Below are 22,311 nucleotides of genomic sequence, written 5' to 3' on the forward strand. Positions count from 1 at the left end.
AAGATTGCTCAAAAGCACAAGTGTTATGATTGCTGGCTCCTAGTTGGAAACAACATGAAACAGAATACAGAAGTATTTAGATAAAATGGCCAGTTCCCTAGAGTCATCTGTTATGTGCCTACTTTCTGTGTGCTGGGCACAGTGTGACACATAAAAGATGAGTAACACTTGATACCTGCTCTCCTTCATGTATCTTTCAAGTCAAGTCACAGTTTGGTTTGAAAGATGTGGGAGGCCAATTTTCATATTGCAGTAATTGCAGCTGAGCCTCATTCTTAAAGCATTGCTTAACACAGTACCTCCCACCATTCTTCAAAAAGTTGAACCACAAAATTAAACAATAGCAGAGGGAGAGAAAAACTAGAAAGCAGAGTCAAGGGAGAAAAAATATGTTCTGTGCTTGTGAAATTCCCTCCCGAAATCCTTGTTCTGGATGCTCACAAGTCACATGGACCTCAGGGCTTCTCCAGGCCCCAGGCCCCTGGGAGGGAATCACACCCTGCCATGCACGTGCGGCTCAGCTCTGAAACCGAGCTTATAAAGATGTGTGTGGCCCTTCCTCCCTCGGTTCTGTTTTATGCATGTTTCAAGACCATGAGGTCGCTATGCAGACACTGAGTTTTATTTCCAGTTTTAAGGTTTTTTTTTTTTTTCTTAAGTCACATATCTTTCCTCAGCTTTTTTCTTCTAATTACCTTCATACTCTCTCTTTTCCCATAAGGACTGTGGTTCAGCTTCCAGCATGTTTGAGAATTGGTCTAAGCCCATAATTACATCAGTGCCACTGCCGGATTTATGTCTGTGCACCTTCTTGGCCTGGTGCCTCTTGGCATTTAAACTATTGGCACAGACCATCTTCTTGTCATTTTGCTTATTGACCTCAAAGTATAATTTCCATGATAATGCTTCTATCCCTGGATAGGAATAGGTGGGCCATTCTGTGTATCATTCTTTCCAATTAAACCCAAGTGTCACTCCTCGTTTCTCAGATAATTACAATCTCCCGGCCTCAGGAAATTCTCTATTTTACTCCATTAGAAGATAGACGCTCCAGATAAATACTGATTATTATTTCAAAATACAGTTCAGTACTATTTCCCAAATTCGTTTATGTTCATACTGGCTTTATGGGCTTTTCTCTCAAATTTAAACTATTTTTCAATCTACTGCTTGTCATTCCACACACATGCAGATAATTCAGAATCTGATCTTCCTCTGCAGTCTTCTCTTTAGCCCTAGGTAGAGTGGAAGTAGAGGGGAAAGCCTTCCTATAACAGATAATGAGTCTCCGTATTCGTTCCATCATCAGGATTGTATCAGCCGCTTTCTTCCCGGATACTATCAGCATACAGGGCAGAATGAGGCAGTTTTTAGTGTTTGCCTCATTGACACAGTTATAAAGATGACTGTTGTCCCTCCAGAGTCTTTAGCTGAATTGAAAAAAACAGTTGTTCCCAGGCAGCAGACATTATGTCTCTCTCTTACCACTGTTTTCTGTAGGAAATTTTCAGAGACAGAACTAATCCCCCCACCCCAAATTTATTCAGGGCTCTGGAGTCCTGGTGGTTTTGGTTTCCAAAGTATAGGTTGAATGTTATGCCTCAAATATTTTTCTTAAGTATATAAAACCCAAGATGTAGAATGAAATCTGTTCTTATCAGTCTAACAGCACTGTATTTTCTTTTCTTTTTTTTGTTTGTTTGTTTTTTTTTGTTGTCGTTGTTTGTTTTTGGAGACAGAGTCTCTGTCACCCAGGGTGGAGAGTGCAGTGGCGTGATCTCAGCTCACTGCAACCCCCACCTCCTAGGTTCAAGCGATTCTCATGCCTCAGCCTCCCGAGTAGCTAGGATTACAGGCGTGTACCACCATGTCCAGCTAATTTTTTGTATTTCTAGTAGAGCCTGGCTTTTGCCACGTTGCCCAGGTTGATCTCAAACTCCTGAGTTCAGGCAGTCCACACACTCAGCTTCCCAAAGTGCTGGGATTACAGACATGAGCCACCGCACCTGGCCAACTAGTGTTCTTTCATAGGTACTGTGCAGCTTTTGTTTTTAACATTGTGAGTATTTACCTACATAACTTGAATGCATCTGATTTATAGATAGTTTCTGATTCATTTTCCCAGTTATAAACATAAACTGCTCCTTTATGGCTCTTCTTCCCCTCTACTCCCTCACTCAAGTCCACTGATTCTCATGATTTGGTGTGATCACAGATACTTTTGGAAAATAAATGAAAGTTATAGACCATTCCCTCCAGAAGAAGTACACATGCACACAAACATGTAAAATTGCATGAAGCCCTTCTGGGGTTTTACAGACTCACTGAAACTCCTTGGAGAGGTAGACGTAGGGAAAAAAGCTTGTTCTAAGACTCATGGAGATTTATGGATACAGCTGAAATCAAGCAGTATCCCAGGGAGTAACTGTACTAAGTAAGTAATTCCTAGTCTCAGGGACCAGTGCTTTATGCCCTCTGGTCCTACAGTCTGTATAATTGGTATAAAAGCATTTTATCTGAGATTCACAGAATGCTTGTTCTAGCTCTACTGATTTGGCAGTTTGGATATCTGATGGAATCTCTCTGGCCTTGGTTTTGTGACCTGTAAAATGAAGAGATTGGAATATCAGTGATTCCTATCTTCCAGGGAAGCCAGATATAGAAAGCAAGTAAAACTGGACCAGCTTCGTCATAGTAGGGTGGGAAATACACACATACACACATGCCCCCTTCCTGGGTTATCTTGTCCTGGTTGGAAAGCTGCTGGGCCAGAGGACCTCTCATAGCCCTTTTAGGTTTTGGATGAACCTTCCCTCTGTTGGCCACTCTGCTGGGAATAGTCTTTCTACTGCTGGGATCAGCTTAATTTGGGGAAGCATCTGTTCTACCTCTTTTAATATTCCCTCCAGAAGAGAGTGGGAATGTTGCAGTGAAGTATTACTGTGTGTTAAATAGCGTGTGGTTTCTGAGGTCCTCATCAGTTCACATAACCCAGCCTTTCAAATAATTTTACATTTTTCTGTAGTTGTCAGTTTAGTTTAAACATATTTTGAAACTTATGTTCTGTGACAGTTGGTTGAAAATTGTCTTAGAGCCTCCAGCTTTTAGACTGTCTAGTAATCATCGTTCTTCTACATAATTTATGTACTCATGTCTTCTGAAAAGCAAAAGTTAAATTGAAGTAAGCATTTTTTCCTACTTGCAACATCTCTAATCAAAGTTTAACCCCCTTTTAGGCCATTTTCCCTGTAGTGTATAAAAAACCACTTGACTTCAGTGAGTGTTGTCATTTGGGAGTGGCATTCCAGGCAAAACCTTTAACCTTACTCCTATCAAGGGGTCCTGCAAGAAGTCTAAAGGGAAACTGAATATTTGCTGTCATAGCATGAGTGCATTAAATAAAGGCACATCTACTTCTTAAATCTTTAGAGATTGTCTTTAGCTTTAAGAATTTCTCTAAATATATGTTCTACTTAAAAAGTAGTCATAAAGCACAAATGAAGCTAATAAATGCTCAACAGACATTCCTTTAAGGAAAAAAATTTGTGAACACCATTGGATGCCAAGCAGATGTTTGGCTTTGAAAAGACTTACAAACTGTTAATGAATGTCAACCCTATATTTGCTTCCAAGAAAATATGAATAAATGTTGAGAATATTTCTTTCATACGTGTGCAGCTAAAAGAGGACACACTGAATACGCTTTATAACTTCATAAAATGCCAATAGTTTGCTTTAACATAATAATCATCTGCTCAGCCCTGCCCATCTCCTTTGCTATTCCACCTTGACTGAGTAGTGTTAAAGGAACTGCAATAACTGTATTACAGCCTATTAGCCAATTATGATGACCACCACCAGGGAAGTCTATATTTGACAATAAAATGTCTAAAAATATATAAGAAATCTAAATGCTACAGAAGCCTACTGTAATTCAACATTTCACAGTTTTAGGTGTGACTCCTTTTAAGTAAACCACCATCACCATTGCCACCATCACAAGTACACACACACACACACACACACACACACACACACACATACACACAAGCAGAACTGCAGATTACATAATTCTAATGAGCTAGGTAACCTGTAATGGAAAGTACATGAAGTATAAATGCACCCGCTTGGGATTTTCGCAAAGTGCACACACTCCTGTGACAAGCGCCCAAGCAGGACCAGCCCCCAAGGAGCCCCTCATGCTCCCTTTAGTTGAGGAGCCTCCCAAAGGTAACTGCTACCTTGATTTCCATCACCATCCCTCTTCTTCATTTTACTATTTTTCTGTTTTCTTTCATACTAACTTTGAATAAACATATATACCTTCTACAACCACATCCAAATTCTTGATGACTCTTTTCTGTTCCGCAAATTTTAAATGCAGTGCTCTGTAGCTTTCTACTGAAGGCCTCCCCAAAGCTTTACAAAATCAGTCATCAGTACATCAGCACTCTCCTCTATTCTTGAGTCAAATACAAATCTGCCTAATAGATTTCTTACAGTTCTCTGACAGTTCTGATTTGCTAAGGACATGATGTGTGGAACCTATGGCATTTCTCTGACCTGTCAGCCTACTGACCTCATTGTGTGGGAAAGGGAAGCAGAGTTAGCTTTGTGTAACTGGTTCTCCCTGAACCCATGATGGTTTCCAGTGATTACTTCCTTTTCAGTAAACCCATCTGAGCCATTTTGACTTAGGACAAGTTAAAGAAGGGCTTGGTGTTTTGAGCAAGGTGGGGCATATATTTTCTGTACAGGGACAGATAGTAAGTATCTGTAGGCTTTGCAGGCCATACAGCTTTCTCTCTTACAGCTACTCAACTCTGCAGTTGTAGCATGAAAGCAGCTCTAGATGATATGTGAATGAATGGGTGTGGCCATGTTCCAATAAGACTGTAAGTACAAAAACCGCTGCTGCTTAAATTTCTCCCTGGGGCCGTACTAAAGTGTCTGTAGCTCATGAATGAACATGGAAGGAGGTAGTTAAAACAGAACTTTCCTGCAATACTGATGGAATTCATGCTAAGCTCTCCTGGTCTCTCCAAGGAGAGTAATTTCTAGACTGTTCCTTTCTTTTCTCAAAAATTGAAACATTTCCTCATCTCTCCTCACTGGCAGGTGTCCCTTTCTCCACAATTCCTTGAAAAAATGGACATTTTTTTATGGTGCCAGCTGCACAATCTGGTGGCTCCATTAAACTTATCCGTGCCATTGGAACCAAGAAAATCCCTAAAAATAAGGACATGAATTTGTTTTACAATGAGGTGTCCATACATATTTACACATAGCAGCAAGACAGAAAGGAAGAACCCAGGGCCATAAATATCTGACCCTGCTCTGTCACTGCAGTGCCTTCCCTCTGTTCTAGGAAAAGCCCCAGCAAGGTGCTAGAGGACATGCTAGCAAAAGAATGAGGAAGATCTGCAAGCTAGCCATCTCCCTAGAGTCTTGAACTAAAGCAAATTGCTCTTTGATTTTTATGTGTTTTTGTGTGTGTGTATTCCCCTTATCCCCAGTCCCATTCTATTTACTTCACCTTAGCAAAAATATTCTCAAGTGTTTCATATGTTCCCATCCGTTTGCTGTACTTTAGTTGTATGTATGTGATTCTGTGAAAAATATCTATTATATGTGTATTGAATTGAAGAAAAGCTTTGTGTTTATAATGACACTCCAGTAAATAATTTTTTTGAGATGGAGTCTCTGTCACCCAGGCTGGACTGCAGTGGTGCAATCTTGGCTCACTGCAACCTCTACCTATGCCACCCCCCAGCCCCAGACTCAAGTGATCCTCCTACCTCAGCCTCCTAAGTAGCTGGGACCACAGATGCATGCCATCACACCCAGCTAAGTTTTTATATTTTCAGTAGAGATGGGGTTTTATCATGTTGCCCAGGCTGGTCTCAAACTCCTAAGCTCAAGGGATCCACCTGCCTCAGCCTCCTAAAGGGCTGGGATTACAGGCATGAGCCGCCCGCCCAAAAAATTTTTTACCTTTATTTTTCTACATGTTTTTGAGACATATCCATGTCACTATATGTAGAACAAATTTATTTTTTGTTTGTTTGAGAAGGTAGAGTCTTGCCCTGTTGCCCAGGCCTGGAGTGCAGCCTGATCTTAGCTCACTGCAGCTTCGACCTCCAAGGCTCAAGCTGTCCTCTCACATCAGCCTCCTGAGTAGCTGGGAAAACAGGCCTGCGCCACTACTCCCAGCTAATTTTTAAACTTTTTTTTTTTTTTTTTTTTTTTTTTAGAGACAGGGTCTGCCTTTGTTGCCCAGGCTGGTCTCAAACTCCTGGGCTCAAGTGATCCTCCCACCTAGACTTCCCAAAGTGCAGTGATTACAGGCGTGAGCCACTGCGCCTAGCCAAGTTTGTTTATTCTTATCACTGCTTGTTATTACACTAATGCATATACATCATTTTATTTATCTCTTCTCATAGGGATACCACAGAGGTTTTCTCCAAATCTTTGCTACCATGAAAAGTACTGCAATGTATATCCTCTGTATGCCCCCAGGCAAGAGTTTTTCTAGGAGAAAACTCTTACATGGGGAGAGAGAAAGAGAGGGGGGTGGGTATGGGATTGCTTGGCTGTGGGGTATATGTAATGCTTTCCCATCAGAATTGCCACATTGTTCCAAAACAACTCTACTAGTGTGCCATCCGAGATCCATGGAATAGACTTGCTGTTTCCCTACCTTAATAACAATGCATAGTATTACTGAATTTATAACTTGGCCAATTTGATGGTTGTGAAATGACACCTTGTTGTTTTGATTTTAATTTCTCTGATTACTAGAGAGGTTGAGCATCTCACAGGAGTATTTACCTTTCTCAGTTTCTGCTTTTGAAATTTATTCATTCACTTATTCATTCAGCAAGTGTTTTTTGAGTTCTCCCTGTGTGCCAGTAACCTTAATAAGTACTAGAAATAGAGCGGTGAACAATGGGAAAAAAATAATCCCAGCCTTCACATCATAGCTATTGTTCAATAACATCAGTAAGTACACACACAAATATTCAAAAGACAATAATTGCTGTGTGTATGTTTGTGTATGTGTGAATGGTAATAATTGATATATATCAAACAGACATATATAAAATTAGTGGTAATATTGCTATGAAGAAAAGTAGTACGTTGAAGAGGGGAAAGGAATACTGAAATTTCTGTTGGGTTTCTTCTCTTTTTTCCTGCTTGTATATGAGAACTCTTTGTGTATTCTGGACATTGGTTTTTTTTGTTGTTGATTATTGATGTGGCAAGTGTCTTCTAGGCTGGCTCCATTCTTAATTTTGCCTGTGATACCCTTCCTTAAACAGAAATCATTGGCTTTGACATAGTCAAACTCCACTAATTTTTTCCTTTTATGGTTTGCACTTTTTGGATATAAAGGACTTCCCACTCCTGCATTTTCTTCTGTTAACTTTTTTTTTTTTTTAATCTCACTCTGTGGCCCAGGCTGGAGTGCGACAGACGGTGCGATCTCAGCTGACTGCAACCTCTGCCTCCCAGGTTCAAGCAATTCTTCTGCCTGAGTAGCTGGGATTACAGGCATCCACCACCACACATGGCTAATTTTTGTATTTTTAGTAGAGACGGGGTTTTTCACCATATTGGCCAGGCTGGTCTCAAACTCCTGACCTCAAGAGATCCTCCCACCTCAGCCTCAGCCTCCCAAAGTGCTGGGATTACAGGCATGACCCACTGCACCCTGCCTCTTCTGTTAACTTTACAGCTTTAGTTTTTTCATGTAGGTCTTTTACACATATGGAGTTTATTTTTGTATATGCTAGGAAGGAGGGGGGATCCTTTGTTATTTGTGCATCATGAGCAAATTCTTTTAATAGCGTTTACTAAACAATCCACTCTTTCTCCCTCTGCTAGTATGCCCTGTGCTGTAGCGCTCAGGAGCTGAGGCCAGACTTTCCAGAGCCTAGACTCTACCTCTTAGTGGCCGAACAACAGATTACTTCTCTGGTTTTAGTATTTTAATCTTTTTTTTGAGATGGAGTCTCACTCTGTCGCCCAGGCTGGAGTGCAATGGTGCGATCTCAGCTCACTGCAACCTCTGCCTCCAGGGTTCAAGTGATTCTCCTGCCTCACCCTCCCGAGTAGCTGGGATCACAGTCGCCTGCCACCACACCCAGCTAACTTTTGTATTTTCAGTAGAGACCTGTATTTTACCAGGTTGGCCGGGCTGGTCTCAAACTCCTGACCTCAGGTGATCCACCCACCTCGGCCTCCCAAATCGCTGGGATTACAGGCATGAGCCACCCCGCCCAGCCCTGGTTTTTTAATCTTTTTTTTTTTTTTTTTTTTTTTTTTTTTTTTTGAGACGGAGTCTCACTCTGTTGCCCAGGCTGGAGTGCAGTGGCGCAATCTCGGCTCACTGCAAGCTCCGCCTCCCGGGTTCAAATAGAGATGGAAATTGTTCTTCTCATAGAATTATGAAGAATACATGAGCTAATACATGGCACCTATTATTAAAATGTTTGTTGCTCTTATAAATGATATCTAATTTTCTCTTATATAGCCTAATTGAATATTTCAGGTGAAATATATATTTCTCCTGACCGTATATATTATATACTGTCATATATAAAGATTCCTCTCTGACCGTTATGGCCTTTTCTGTGTCCTGAATTTTTTTTGTCTGATATTTAATTTGCTAACCTAGCTTTCCTTTGTTTCATTATGTGTCTTGTCTTTTGTTTTTTCTCCAAATCCTTATGTTCAATCCTTCTGTATAATATAGTGGTTAACAATGCTGTGTCTGTCCAGCCTGAGCAGCAAAGTAAGACCTTGAGTCTCAAAAAAAAAAATTAAAAATTAGCCAGGTGTGGTAGCATACACCTATGGTCCTGAGACAGGAGGATCACTTGAGCCCAGGAGGTCAAGGCTACAATGAGCCATGTTGGCACCACTGCAGTCCAGCCTGGCAACAGAGTGAGACCTTGTTCCAAAAAATAAAAGAATGCTGTGTCTGAATCCACACTGCTTGGGATTGAATCCTAGCTTCACCACTTGCCATTTTACCTTAAACCTTAATAAATATTGTTTGTGCCTTGGATTCGTCATTTGTAAAATGGTGACAATAATAACTTATGGCATTGTTCTGAGAATTCAATGTGTTAGGTGCAAATAAACAGTATATTAACTGTTATTATAATTGTTGCTATATTGGACCTCATTTCTTCCCATTTATTTTGGTTTCCATCTATTATAATTTTGTTTCTTTTTTTTTTTCTCCCCCTAACTTTCACTCTCTAGATCAGATTTTCCTATGCTGGTTTGAAACTTTTATACTCTATTCTGTGAGGGACCCTTTTCCCTATTGTTTCTAACAGGCATTAATGTCCCTTTGGAGGAACAGCAAAAGCTAGGTCCTAATTAGCTAAATTTGGAGGCAGGGCCCAATCTCAGTTTATTAAATCCGTATTTCCCCCTAGTGCCTTTACCTGAGCTCTCCTCTTGTTAGAGGCAGCCGCACTCTGATGGAATTCCCCGTGTGAGGTGGCATTCGGGGGTCTGTCAGCACAGCCATATTATTGGCACCTGTCCCTGCCTGGCTGCCTTCAGGTTGACCAGAAAGATCTGGCTTTCCTGTTCCAAGGCATGCATAGGAATGCTTTCCGCAGTTTTAGCTTTAGGGCACTGAGGATGTACTCCTGGAATTGGAGTGTTTTGTTTTTTAAGCATGTTATTTTGGGTTTGATTTCATGAGCTCCAAACCTAAGCCAAACTCTACAGTTGCAATGAGAGAGGCTCCATCCAGCCCAGTCTCACCCCACTCATGCTGGTCAGCTCAAACAGGGCGCCATGGGCAGGGAACAATGCAGCCAGAAAGCTTGCCCATCTGTGTGTTCTTCCATTATCCTTCACATACCACTCTTTTCCTCCATGCCGCTCAGCTTCTCCCAAGTATTCAACACTTCCTATCGCCCCAAAGGTTTCTCTTGGATTTTTAGTTGATAATTATGACCCTGAAATTTACTGGCCTCCTTTTTTAACTCCTGACATCTTCAGAGTTGTATTTTAGTTTCTGTCAGTAGTCTGTGCTACCAATTGTTCCATCTTCCACTAGGTATTTTTAAGGTGAGAGAAAGTTCCTTGGAGAAACTTACCCACACAGCATAGGAAGGTCATGAAGCAGAGAAGAGCAAGCTGATTTTCTTCCAACCTAAACAAGCTCTGGGCTGTGCATGATGGCTCACACCTGTAATCCTAGCACTTTGGGAGGCTGAGATGGAAGGATTGCTTGAGGCCAGGAGTTCAAGACCAGCCTAGGCAACATAGCGAGACTCCATCTCTACAAAACAAAAAAAAATACAAAAATTAGCCAGGCATAGTGGTGTACATTTTTAGTCCCAGCTACTCAGGAGGCTGAGAGAGGAGGGTCACTTGAGCCCAAGAGGTTGAGGCTACAGTGAGCCAAGATTGTACCACTGCATTCTAGAGCAAGACCTCATCTCAAAAAATTATCAATTTAATTAAATAAAAAAAAAACTTTGTCCCTTCCTTACCTCCCCAGAGTCATAGGAAAAGCGATCACAGGGCCTGTGTGCTCCAGTCGGACACTGGGAATGGGCAGAGAATGGAGGCCACTCCGAGAGCAAGGTCACAACAAGGTGGAGCTGAAAGGGGAAGCACTCTAGGCCTTCCTGAATAGAAGTGCTTCCCAGTTGAGAGCACACCAGTCCCATTGGCAAGGCTCCCTAAGCAGAGAGGTGGCATGGCCTTGTTCCATGCAGGAAAAATGTCTGTCTCTTCAGAGCAGGTGTACAGAGAGGGACTACTATCATATAGGCTGTCAATATTTAACTCCCAGGACAGTAGCTCAATAAAAGTCCTAAATTAATAACTCTTAGGGATAGAAGAAAGGTCCTGAGATCTACTTTCTTCTACTTATGCTCTTCCACAGAGATTTAATCGCATACTAAAGGATCGCTAAATACTTGAGTAAATACTTGAATGAATGACACCTGAAGGCACATTCCCAACTCTGCACTCTTTTCCAAGTCCAGTTTCAACTTTTCAGTCAGCATGCTTAAATGAGTCCACTAGGGTATCCTACTACTCTCTGAATTTCTGAGTATCTAGAACTTCCCTGATATTTTCCACTGTCAATATTCTTCTTGCCTTTTCTATTTATGTTTAGACCCTCATTCTCCCAGTCACCCACATTTGAAACCTCAGAGTCATTTTTGAAACCATGTTTATTTGGAGCCCTCTGTGTTTTTATTTTCATTTTCATTGTCCTTTTCCTAGATCATATTCAGATATATATGAAACATACTTTGGGCAATCCAAATTAATGTTTTTAGGAACTGCCTCAACCATGCTCTTTTTTGTATCAAAAACTTTTAATATCTCCTGTTGCTTAGAGCTAGCTGTGACATTACAAGTTTGTTACTGTGACATGCAGAGGCATGCTGTCAGCTGGCCCTAATTCATTCTGGATATACCCACTTTTCCATGAAGAGGTAAATGTTTCCTTCTCTACCTAATAATTTTTTACCTGTCTTCCCTACACATAGAAGAAAGCCTGGAGAATCCAATGTCCTTTACATAGTTACCTTTATACTCTAGGTACAAACCTGATTAAACAGATTTTGCTTCTTAACAGTGAATAGTCAAAAATGAATGAGAATGGCAATGTTACTTTCTCTTTCTTTTTTTTTTTTTTTTTTTTTTTTTTTTTTTGAGACAGAGTCTCGCACTGTCACCTGAGCTGGAGTGCGATGGCGCCATCTCGGCTCACTGCAACCTCCATCTCCCGGGTTCACACGATTCTCCTGGCTTACCCTCCCGAGTAGCTGGGATTATAGGCGCACATCACCACACCCAGCTAATTTTTTTTTTTATTTTTAGTAGAGACAGGTATGTTGGCCAGACTGGTCTTGAACTCCTGACCTCGTGATCTGCCCACCTTGGCTTCCCAAAGTGCTGGGATTACAGGCATGAGCCACTGCTCTCAGCCAAATTTCTCTTTCTTACAACATTTCCATTTATTTGGTTCCACTACCTTTTTTTTTTTTTTTTTTTTTTTTTTTTTTACTGTGAATATACTTTAGCCATTTTTGTTTACAATTGGAACTCTGGGAATTCAAAATTAACATCCTTGCCCGTGAGCTTCTTATAGACGCCAGAAAAAGTTTCAGCCTTTCGTTGCATGTTGTTCTCCTATGCTTTGTCCAAATGAACCTTTATGAGCCGGCTGCCATCCAGTTTCACACAGATTCTCTTGCCCACAACTTCACTTGGGAATATCAAGTCCTCAAGAATTGTGTCATGTACGGCTCCTGGGATGTTTTGCTTATTTTTTTGTATGGCTTTTTCAAGCTGGCTTAGGCAGAATTATCCTCTGAGCAATAAAGACAGCGTGCTTCCCACTGAACGTTTTCTCCAATTCACGTACTAGCCAGAGTTGGATTTTCTGGAAAGATTTCAGTTGAGGAACAGGAACAAAGATTGTGATAGCTTTCTGGCCAACTTAGGCTCTTTGGTTGCTGTAATACTCAGCTTCCTGAGCTGAGGTCCGAGTTTATCTCCAGCTCCAGAAGAGCCTGGAAGATGCCGGACTCTAAGTCATTTGGCATCTCACTGTTGGGCTTCACAGTCTTGGTGCTTCAACTGAACATGGCCTTCTCCTTGCTAAGCAGCAGCTTAGGAAGAGCTTGCTACCATTTTTGAATCTGCCTTGTGCTGAGTACAGTGCTAGGTTCAACATAACTAGATGATATTTTCTGAAGAGAAAATGAACAGCAATATTGTAGATAAACTAAGCTTTCTGGTGTGAACACCATAATATCTATACTTGGCGGAGTTTTCTTTTTAGTGCCTTTCATAGGTCTATTTGCTAATTAGCGCACACGTGCACATACATGCATAATCAAATACACACCATCAATAGAAACGGTCCCTATTTAAACTGCTTATCTGAATCATTGAAGCAGAAGGCAGTACATTTACCTATAACCACGTAAATTCTACAAAAGAGAAGTTTTAGATCTAAAATGCATTGCGGAAAGGAAATCTTTTTTAAATTTGCTTTCCGTTTTTGTCCTGTGGAAAGGCTATCTGTATTTTATTTCTGTAGACTCAGCCCCTATATTATAAGGTCTCCTGAATGCCTATGACTGCACAATATATCAACAGATGTTGGTTTTGGAGGCTAGGAGAGCTGTCACTCATCAGTCATTTGAATAGCGCAGTTTCTTACCTAGAAGTGGTTGAATGTTTCATTATGTACCATATTGCTAAGTATCATTTTTAAGACTTGCTGTGTAAGCTGCTGTTTTCATTCCAGTAACAAGTTGATGGTGAACTTCTAGAGGAGTTAACAATATTTTGTAGCTTTTGTACATCAGGTTTTTTTTTTTTTTGCTGTATCTTAATTTTTTCTCAATGTAAAATTTTATAAATGAACCTGCCAAATTTTAGTTCAGAAGGATTCAAGTAAGATCTTCTGGTTTTCACTTTTCTCTCCTTTTGTAATTTCTTTAAATAGTCAACAAAATATGAGTCAGTTGGAAATACACTGATATTCACAGGAGAAATCTTAGGAAGTTTGTTGCAAAGAAAAGCACAGCAGATCCCCTCACTAATGATTCTGACCTCTAAACAGGCACCTGGAACAGACCTCAAATTTAAAGTTTGAGGAAGTTAAAGAAATTTAGTAAATACTGGGCTTGGTCTCTATATAAAACACTTCAGGAGAACTAGAAAATACTATATTATATTCTTCCTAAAAAGTTTTCTAGATTTACCTTCTAAAGGCAACTTTACAGTAATTTTTAAGTTTCCAGTATAAGTCTTTGAGATCATATTATATTATCAGTATAATTTTGTGTATATGTGAGAATTTTTTAGGTTATTAATCCCAAAACACAATCCAGTAGGATAAATTATTGTATTCCTTTTGGCTACCTATAAAAAATTCCTTAAATTATCCTTTATTATACATCTATATATATGTACATATAATCTTCATATTTCGTTTAGAAAGGTGATTCATTTAGCTAATCCCATTAAAAGACTGCAAAACAAGCTTCATATAAGATGGACCACCTATATATTTCTTAGCTTAAATGGTAAAAATTTCCAGTGCTCTGATCTCATGTTCACAGGGCAGTGAGAGTTAGTTACTACATAGCAAATAAGAAAAATAATGAATAACATGTGCAGAAACTACAGCCAAAATAATATCTGAAAAGCATATTGCACTCAGTGCACGTCTAGGTTGTATCAGAAACGACCACCCTCTGTTTGTGGAGCCACAGGGAAGAGAAAGGGACGTTTACAGTACACATTGGATACGTAGTCTTTTTCCATGGAATCTCTTCTACCAAAGAAGAAAAAGCAACAGTGGAACAGAAGAGAACTGTGAATAATTTAAATCCTGGATGCAGACCCACAAATGGTTAAAATAAAACAATCTCAGGGAAGAAAACAGTGCCTTTATGATGTTTCAGAATTATATGTTGAGTCACTATTGTCATTTGTTTAGGTTTTAGACATTCTCAGCCATGGGTATGTGATTTTTTGATAGGCATAGGAAGAATTAAGTTGTTGTGTGGTAAGGTAGTTCTAGACTCATATGGAAATTGTATGAACCTAGAAGCAAGTGTACCGACATCAAGAAAGTAAATAAACTGTGAGTAGAGTAATCTTTTAAGAGGTGGAGACACAGCAGTAGAAAATAATATATTCTGGAGAATTTTGAATGTGAAGTTAAAATTTATTATGTGCTATTTCTGTTACCTGAAGTGAATTCTCCTCTCCTTTCCAAGGCGAAGTCAAATTCTAACTTATCAAGGGAGGCCTCTTAAAGCTCATGTTGATTTCTGAAATTATCAAAGAGGGGCAATCATATCAGAAAGCTTTATGTTACATTCATTTTTAATGTCTTATAATTTTGTTTTGCTATGTTGTCACCCCCTTGTAGCACGGAACCATTTTTTAAATGGATGCTGTAAAAACAGTGGATCTTTTTTACTGACTTCAGCTTGAGAAACCTGAATCCCTTTCAGCCACATTCCTTCCCTACAGCCTTCTGCCAGGTACTCACAGCACACTGTGCTCACACCCAGAGGCTCTTGGGTGTGTACATGCTCTTCGGCTTCCATGAGTTGACTTGGTGCTTTGTAAGTGGGTCTTGTTCCCTAGTACGTTTATTCCTGTTGTACTTCTTGAAATAATCATTTAATTAAATATCTCATAACTCATTCAAATAACTGAGTAAAAATTATTGCTGGTAAATCCAGGTATAATGCTCCAGAAAGACTTTTTGAGTTGCTAAAAAATATTGCTGTCGAATTTTGGAGTAAACTATAAACTGGGGTAAAAGGAATCGGTACATTCTGGTCTCCATTTTAGTGAGGCAAACCATCAACTATGCCTGAGTGAGATTTCTGCTACAAAAACATGCAGAGTTTCAAACAGCAGACCCCTATGCAAAGTAAGGTTCTTTGCCCTGCATCACAGTTTGTACATTTATATTTTGAGTTAAATATTTTAAGAATGTATATTTTATTTTTTATGAATCTCCACTTAAATCTGACATCTTTGTTTAGCAACCAACTGATATTTCAGATTCATCAAAAAAGAAGGCTTCCATTATGTCTTTTGTTTTAATTTTTTATTTCTGTAGGTTTTGGGGGAAGAGGTAGTATTTGGTTACATGAATAAGTTCTTCAATGGTGATTTGTGAGATGTTGTGTACCCATCACCCGAGCAGTATACACCATACCCAATTTGTAGTCCCCCTCCCACCCTTTCCCCTGAGTCCCCAAAGTCCATTGTATCATTCTTAGGCCTTTTCATCCTCACAGCTTAACTCCCACATATGAATAAGAACATACGATGTTTGTCCATTCCTGAGTTATTTCACTTACAGTAATAATCTTCAGTTCCATCCAGGTTGCTGTGAATGCCATTCATTCATTCCTTTTATGATTGAGTAGTATTCCATCTCATTCATATGTGTGTGTGTGTATATATAAAATATATATGTATAAAATATGTATATAAAATATATACACATACATATATATACATATATATACACACATACCACAGTTTCTTTATCCACTTGTTAATTGATGGGCATTTGGGCTGGTCTCATATTTTTGCAATTGCAAATTGTGCTGCTATAAACATGCATGTCCCAGTAGCTTTTTTGTATAATGACTTATTTTCCTCTCGGTAGATACCCCATAGTGGGATTGCTGGATCAAATGGTAGTTTTACTTTTAGTTCTTTAAGGAATCTCCACACTGTTTTCCATAGTGGTTGTACTAGTTTACATTCCCACCAGCGGTGTAGAAGTGTTCCCTGATCACCGTATCCACACCAACATCTATTCTTTTTTGATTTTTTTATTATGGCCATTCTTGCAGGAGTAAGGTGGTATTGCATTGTGGTTTTGATTTGCATTTCTAAAGAGCTTCTGCACAGCAAAAGGATCAGTCAGCAGAGTAAACAGACAACCCATAGAGTGGAAAAAAATCTTCACAATCTGTATATCCAACAAAGAACAAATATCCAGTGTCTACAAGGAACTCAAACAAATTAGCAAGAGAAAAAACAATCCCATCAAAAAATGGGCTAAGGACATGAATAAACAGTTCTCAAGATATACAGATGGCCAACAAACATACGGAAAAATGCTTGACATCACTAATGGTCAGGGAAATCCATTATGTCTTCGATCTTATTCCAAGAGGGTCATCCACTTTTTTTTTTTTTCCCCCGAGATGGAGTCCCGCTCTGTCACCCAGGCTGGAGTGCAGTGGTGCCATCTCGGCTCACTGCAGCCTCCACCTCCCGGGTTCAAGCAATTCTCCTGACTCAGCCACCTGAGTAGCTGGGACTACAGGCACGTGCACCTATGCCCAGCTAATTTTTTGTATTTTTATTTGAGATTGGATTTTACCATGTTGCCCAGGCTGGTCTCGATCTCCTGACCTCATGATCCGTCCACCTCAGCCTCCCAAAGTGCTGGGATTACAGGCGTGAGCCACCACGCCCAGCCAGTCATCCACTTTTAAAGCTTGGTAATGGAAGCAGATGCTCTGGCTAGTAGCAGCTGCAGTGTACTTTTGAAATGTCTCTCACTATATCATTATCTTTTTTTCTTAAATGGGCATTATTGCTAAGGGCAATCCTACTCTTTGTTTTTAACACCTGATTTAACCATACAGAATTGAATGAAAATCCTCAGCCAATTTTAATTTGGGTGTTGAAAATTACAGTATCAAGCAGAGAAAGCAGTGGTTGGTTGTGATCACCACGAAGAAAACTAAATTTAGTCCAACTCTTTTCTGATGCTTTTTAAAAAATCACTAATATCAGCTCACCTTGCAGAGATTTCTCCTTTATTACAGGTTTAGTTTATGGAAAAAGTACCACTGTTTCCTAGTTCCGTTGAACCCTTGGTGTGACTTCATAATGTATTCGTACTGTTAGACTATTAAAGAGAATTTGATAAAGCTTTCAAATGCTTCTCTCTATTCATGCCCATTTCCCATTCTAGATCATTTATTGGTGAGCATTCCTTTTTGACATTTACTAAATGTCATCTATAGTCCATGTTTAAACATTGGCCTAGAGCCAGTGGACTTACCAGTTTATATTAGCCTGGTAAGAAAAATTAAATAAAATGTGAAAATGAAATGAAAATTGCTTTGAAGAAAAATGAAACTAACAGTGAAATAGCCTGCTAATGGCTCGATAGGCATTCATTTCCATGCTGAGTTCAGAGTTGTGTCATTTTGTACTATTGCCAGGCCGTAAAAGGAAATCCGAAGAAAAAATTAAAAATAGTTTTTTCATATAGCAACCGTTTATTGAGTAACTATTTTGGATCAGGCACTAAAAATACAAAGAAGAGGAGACCAATTGACTCTACAAGCAATTCACAGTCTAATGCATGATTCTCAGACTTGAAATAAAAACCAGAGCTGCTCTGGCTGAAGCAGTTCATAAGGGCAGTGGGGCCTCCTGAAGGCACATATTTGTGCAGAGTATCTACCACTAAAAATTTTTCCTATGGAATGATCAGGAAAATGGACAAAGATGTATCGATCCTCTCAAAGTAATGATCTTCATTTTTCAATAGAATAGTAAATGATTTTTCAGATGTTTTAGCAGATATTTATTATTAGACGTCTATGCCACATAACCTTGATAAATAATTTAGCTCTGAGATGTTTTTCTTGTACGAACACTGTGTACATTAGTTGTTTCTTACTATCTAATTATTAGCTTCACTGTTTGTTAGACCAATTTATTGTGTAGTTTTCCTGTCTTTCTCTATAGTTTCCAATACAGTGTAGACAGTATATTATGCATTCTGTCTTTGAACCCTTCTGTCTTTGTCCTGGTGTGTATTTCTTTTTTTTTTTTTTTTTTTTTTTTTTTTTTTGAGACAGAGTCTCGCTCTGTCGCCCAGGCTGGAGTGCAGTGGTGCAATCTTGGCTCACTGCAAGCTCCGCCTCCCGGGTTCACGCCATTCTCCTGCCTCAGCCTCCCAAGTAGCTGGGACTACAGGTGCCCACGACCACGCCTGGCTAATTTTTTGTATTTTTAGTAGAGACGGGGTTTCACCATGTTGGCCAGGATGGTCTCGATCTCCTGACCTCAGGATCCACCTGCCTCGGCCTCCCAAAGTGCTGGGATTACAGGCATGAGCCACCGTGCCTGGCCTGTCCTAGTGTTTATTTCTTAAATGGCTTTAGAAAGTCTGTGAAAAGTAACTCCAAATCTAATACCAAATATGATTTTAATAGAGATACTGGTGTTTTCTGTTCCTGGTCCACATTTGTATAAGAGGTTGCTTGATTTCTACTTGACCCTTAGTGGCTTTGGAAGAAAATGAAGCCCATGAACTATAATCAGATACTTGGCATTTACCATGGTGTCTGAGGATTAATTTAAGTAGAGTTTTAAGCATATAGTACATTATCTAAGATCAGATTGCAGAAGCTCAAAACTTTTACTTTCCACCTACTATGTAGGATTTAGTTAGTGTTTGGCAGAATTTATGACATTGTTTTTAATTTGTAAGTGAAGAATTAGAAATTCTGATGTTTGTTAGGAAGTAAAGGCATTCTGGCAGGCTAGTGTTTAACAAAGCATTCTCTCTTCTCGCTGTCACCTAGGGGTTTGCCTCTGAGGCTTGTTTTTATTTATTTTAATTTTCCTTAATACAGTAATCAGGTTAACAGATGAGTAAACATTTGCAAACCTAAAACTTTATCATGAGGTTTCTTCAGAGAACTATTCATTTAGGTCTTTTGCATCTTTTATCCTTCAACACAATGGCACTTCAAAATTCCTTTTTTCAGAAAACAGTAATTGATAATGTGTTTCAATTTCAGGGTTTCTCCTCTTCAAAAATCTGAAGTTGTTGAGATGGTTAAGAAACAAGTCAAAGTCGTAACGCTTGCAATCGGTGATGGAGCAAATGACGTCAGCATGATACAGACAGCGCACGTTGGTGTTGGTATCAGTGGCAATGAAGGCCTGCAGGCAGCTAATTCCTCTGACTACTCCATAGCTCAGGTAAAGCGTCATTTCTGCAAAACACATCATTCCTCTCAGTCAACTGATGCTTTGGAAAGGAAAATACTAATTTTTTCCCACTCTCGTTTTAGTTCAAATATTTGAAGAATTTACTGATGATTCATGGTGCCTGGAACTATAACAGAGTCTCCAAGTGCATCTTATACTGCTTCTACAAGAATATAGTGCTCTATATTATCGAGGTAATAGCAGGTTAAATTTTAAATCCTTGTCATTTGCATACATATTTAAAGAAATTTTCTTTATGAAGATGTTTTCTCATGGTTTTAATTAATATTTTATTTGCCAACTTTTTATAAATTCTAAATGTATTAAAACAAAAAGGTGGCCTGTAATCCCAGCACTCTGGGAGGCCGAGATAGGCGGATCACTTGAGGTCAGGAGTTCGAGACCAGCCTAGCCCACATGGTGAAACCTCGTCTCTACTAAAAATACAAAAATTAGCCAGGCGTGGTAGCAGGCACCTGTAATTCCAGCTACTAGGAGGCTAAGGCAGAAGAATCACTTGAACCCAGGAGGTGGAGGTTGTGGCAAGCTGAGATTGTGCCACTGTCCTCCAGCCTGAGCAACAGAGTGAGTCTCCACCTCAAAAAAAAAAAAAAGTTTGTCAGCTATGGAGAATTACATTTAAATTTTAGCTAAAAATGTTATGTTGCTTTGATAAGAAGTGTTGAATTAGAGTTGCTAATGAGATAATAATGTATTTAATTTAAAAAATACATTATTACTAATGTATAAAAGCCTATAAACTTGACTGCATTTTTAATAAAGCTCAAAAACATACAAAAGAAAGCAGTACACCATGGAGGGATAATACACATGTAGAAAACCTATTTTTTAAAAAAAGTGAGGGAATGAGAAACATCAAACTGAAGCTAGCACTTCTGATTCTGGGAGGAGACAAAGAAGTGCAATCAGGAAGAATATGCAGGTAGCTTTGCTAGTATTGTTGCCTTGTTGTTCCTATTATGTTTCAAAACTTAGATCTTTGTTACATACAAGGATCCCTCTCTATCCAGATCTGTTTTTGTTTCTGTGTTTGGTGAGTAGCAAGAGTTCAGATGATGAAAAATTTGTCTAAAAATTATCAGAATATTTAGTTTCTGTGTCTGGATAGCAAGGGATTTCTATGATCCGTTTTATATGTCAAACATAACATCATTTTAAAAATGAAAACCTGAGTCAGGAATACCATTTTTAAAAGGATGCATTTTGTTCTGTGAACAATTTTATAGCACTTACTGAGCCCAGGCACAAGGCTTAGTCCAACAACTACAAAGTAAATCAAGCATGGTTGCTGTCCTCCAGGAGCTTGCTGTATTACTCTGGTCCCACACTGTGGATAAAGACATACCCAAGACTGGGCAATTTACAAAAGGAAGAGGTTTAATGGACTTACATTTCCACATGGCTGGGGAGGCCTCACAATCATGGAGGAAGGCAAGGAGGAGCAAGTCACATCTTACATGGATGGCAGTGGACAAAGAGAGCTTGTGCAGGGGAACTCCTCTTTATAAAACCATCAGATCTCAAGATGGTTATTCACTATCACGAGAACATCACAGGAAAGACTTGCCCCCATGATTCAGTTACCTCCCACTGGGTCCCTCCCACAACACATGGGAATTCAAGATGAGATTTGAGCCAAACCATATCATTCCGCCCCTGGCCCCTCCCAAATCTCATGTCTTCACATTTCCAAACCAATCATTCCTTCCCAACAATACCCTAAAGTCTTAACTCATTTCGGCATTAGTTCAGAAGTCCACAGTCTAAAGTGTCATTTGAGACAAGGCAAGTCCCTTCCGCCTATGAGCCTGTAAAATCATAAGCAAGTTAGTTACTTCCTAGATACAATGGATGTACAGGCAATGGGTAAATACAGCCACTCCAAGTGAGAGAAATTGGCCAAAATAAAGGAGCCACAGGCCCCAGGCAAGTCCAAAATCCAGCATGGCAGCAAAACCTTAAAGCTCCAAAATGATCTCTTTTGACTGCATGTCTCACATCCAGGTCAAGCCTGCAAGAGGTGGGGTCCCATGGTCTTGGGCCTCTCTGCCCCGTGGCTTTACAGGATAGAGTCTCCCTCCCAGCTGTCTTCACAGGCCACCGTCAGGTGCACGATGCAGTCAGTGTATCTACCGTTCTGAGGTCTGGAGGACAGTGGCCCTCTTCTCACAGCTCCACTAGGCAGTGCTCCAGTGGGAACTCTGTGTGGGGGCTCTGACTCCACATTTTCCATCTCCACTGCCCTAACAGTGGTTCTCCATGAGAGCCCTGCCACTGCAGCAAATTTATGCCTGGGCATCCAGGCATTTCCATACATCTTCAGAAATCTAGGCAGAGGTTCCCAAACCCCAGTTCTTGACTTTTGTGCACTCTCAGGCTCAACACCACATGGAAGCTGCCAAGGCTTGGGGCTTGCACCCTGTGAAGCCACTGCCAGAGCTCTACGTTGGCCCCTTTCTGCCACATCTGGAGTGACTGGGATGCAGAACACCAAGTCTCTTGGCTGCACACAGCACGAGTACCCTCGGCCTGGCCCAGAAAACCACTTTTTCCTCCTAGGCCCCTAGGCCTGTGATGGAAGGGGCTGCCATGAAAACTCTGACATGCCCTGGAGACATTTTCCCCATTGTCTTAAGGATTAACATTTGGCTCCTCATTACTTATGCAAATTTCTGCAGCCTGCTTCCATTTCTCCTCAGAAAATGAGATTTT

At 40.0% G+C, this 22,311-nt stretch overlaps 1 protein-coding gene and 1 pseudogene across 4 annotated transcripts in view; one reads left to right on the forward strand and one right to left on the reverse strand.

Moving 5' to 3' along the window:
- Positions 1–22,311, forward strand: part of ATP8A1 (ATPase phospholipid transporting 8A1) — a 251,337-nt gene that overhangs the window by 175,036 nt on the left and 53,990 nt on the right. For all 4 annotated transcript variants that reach the window (XM_030801459.1, XM_003258635.2, XM_003258634.2 and 1 more), the window contains 2 exons: positions 19,386–19,569; positions 19,662–19,772. In XM_030801459.1, the coding sequence (XP_030657319.1) occupies positions 19,386–19,569; positions 19,662–19,772 (295 nt within the window). The remainder of the gene's footprint in view (positions 1–19,385; positions 19,570–19,661; positions 19,773–22,311) is intronic.
- LOC100593169 lies at positions 12,039–12,726 on the reverse strand (annotated as a pseudogene).

Source organism: Nomascus leucogenys, chromosome 20, assembly GCF_006542625.1.
Source record: "Nomascus leucogenys isolate Asia chromosome 20, Asia_NLE_v1, whole genome shotgun sequence".
Lineage (NCBI taxonomy): Eukaryota > Metazoa > Chordata > Mammalia > Primates > Hylobatidae > Nomascus > Nomascus leucogenys.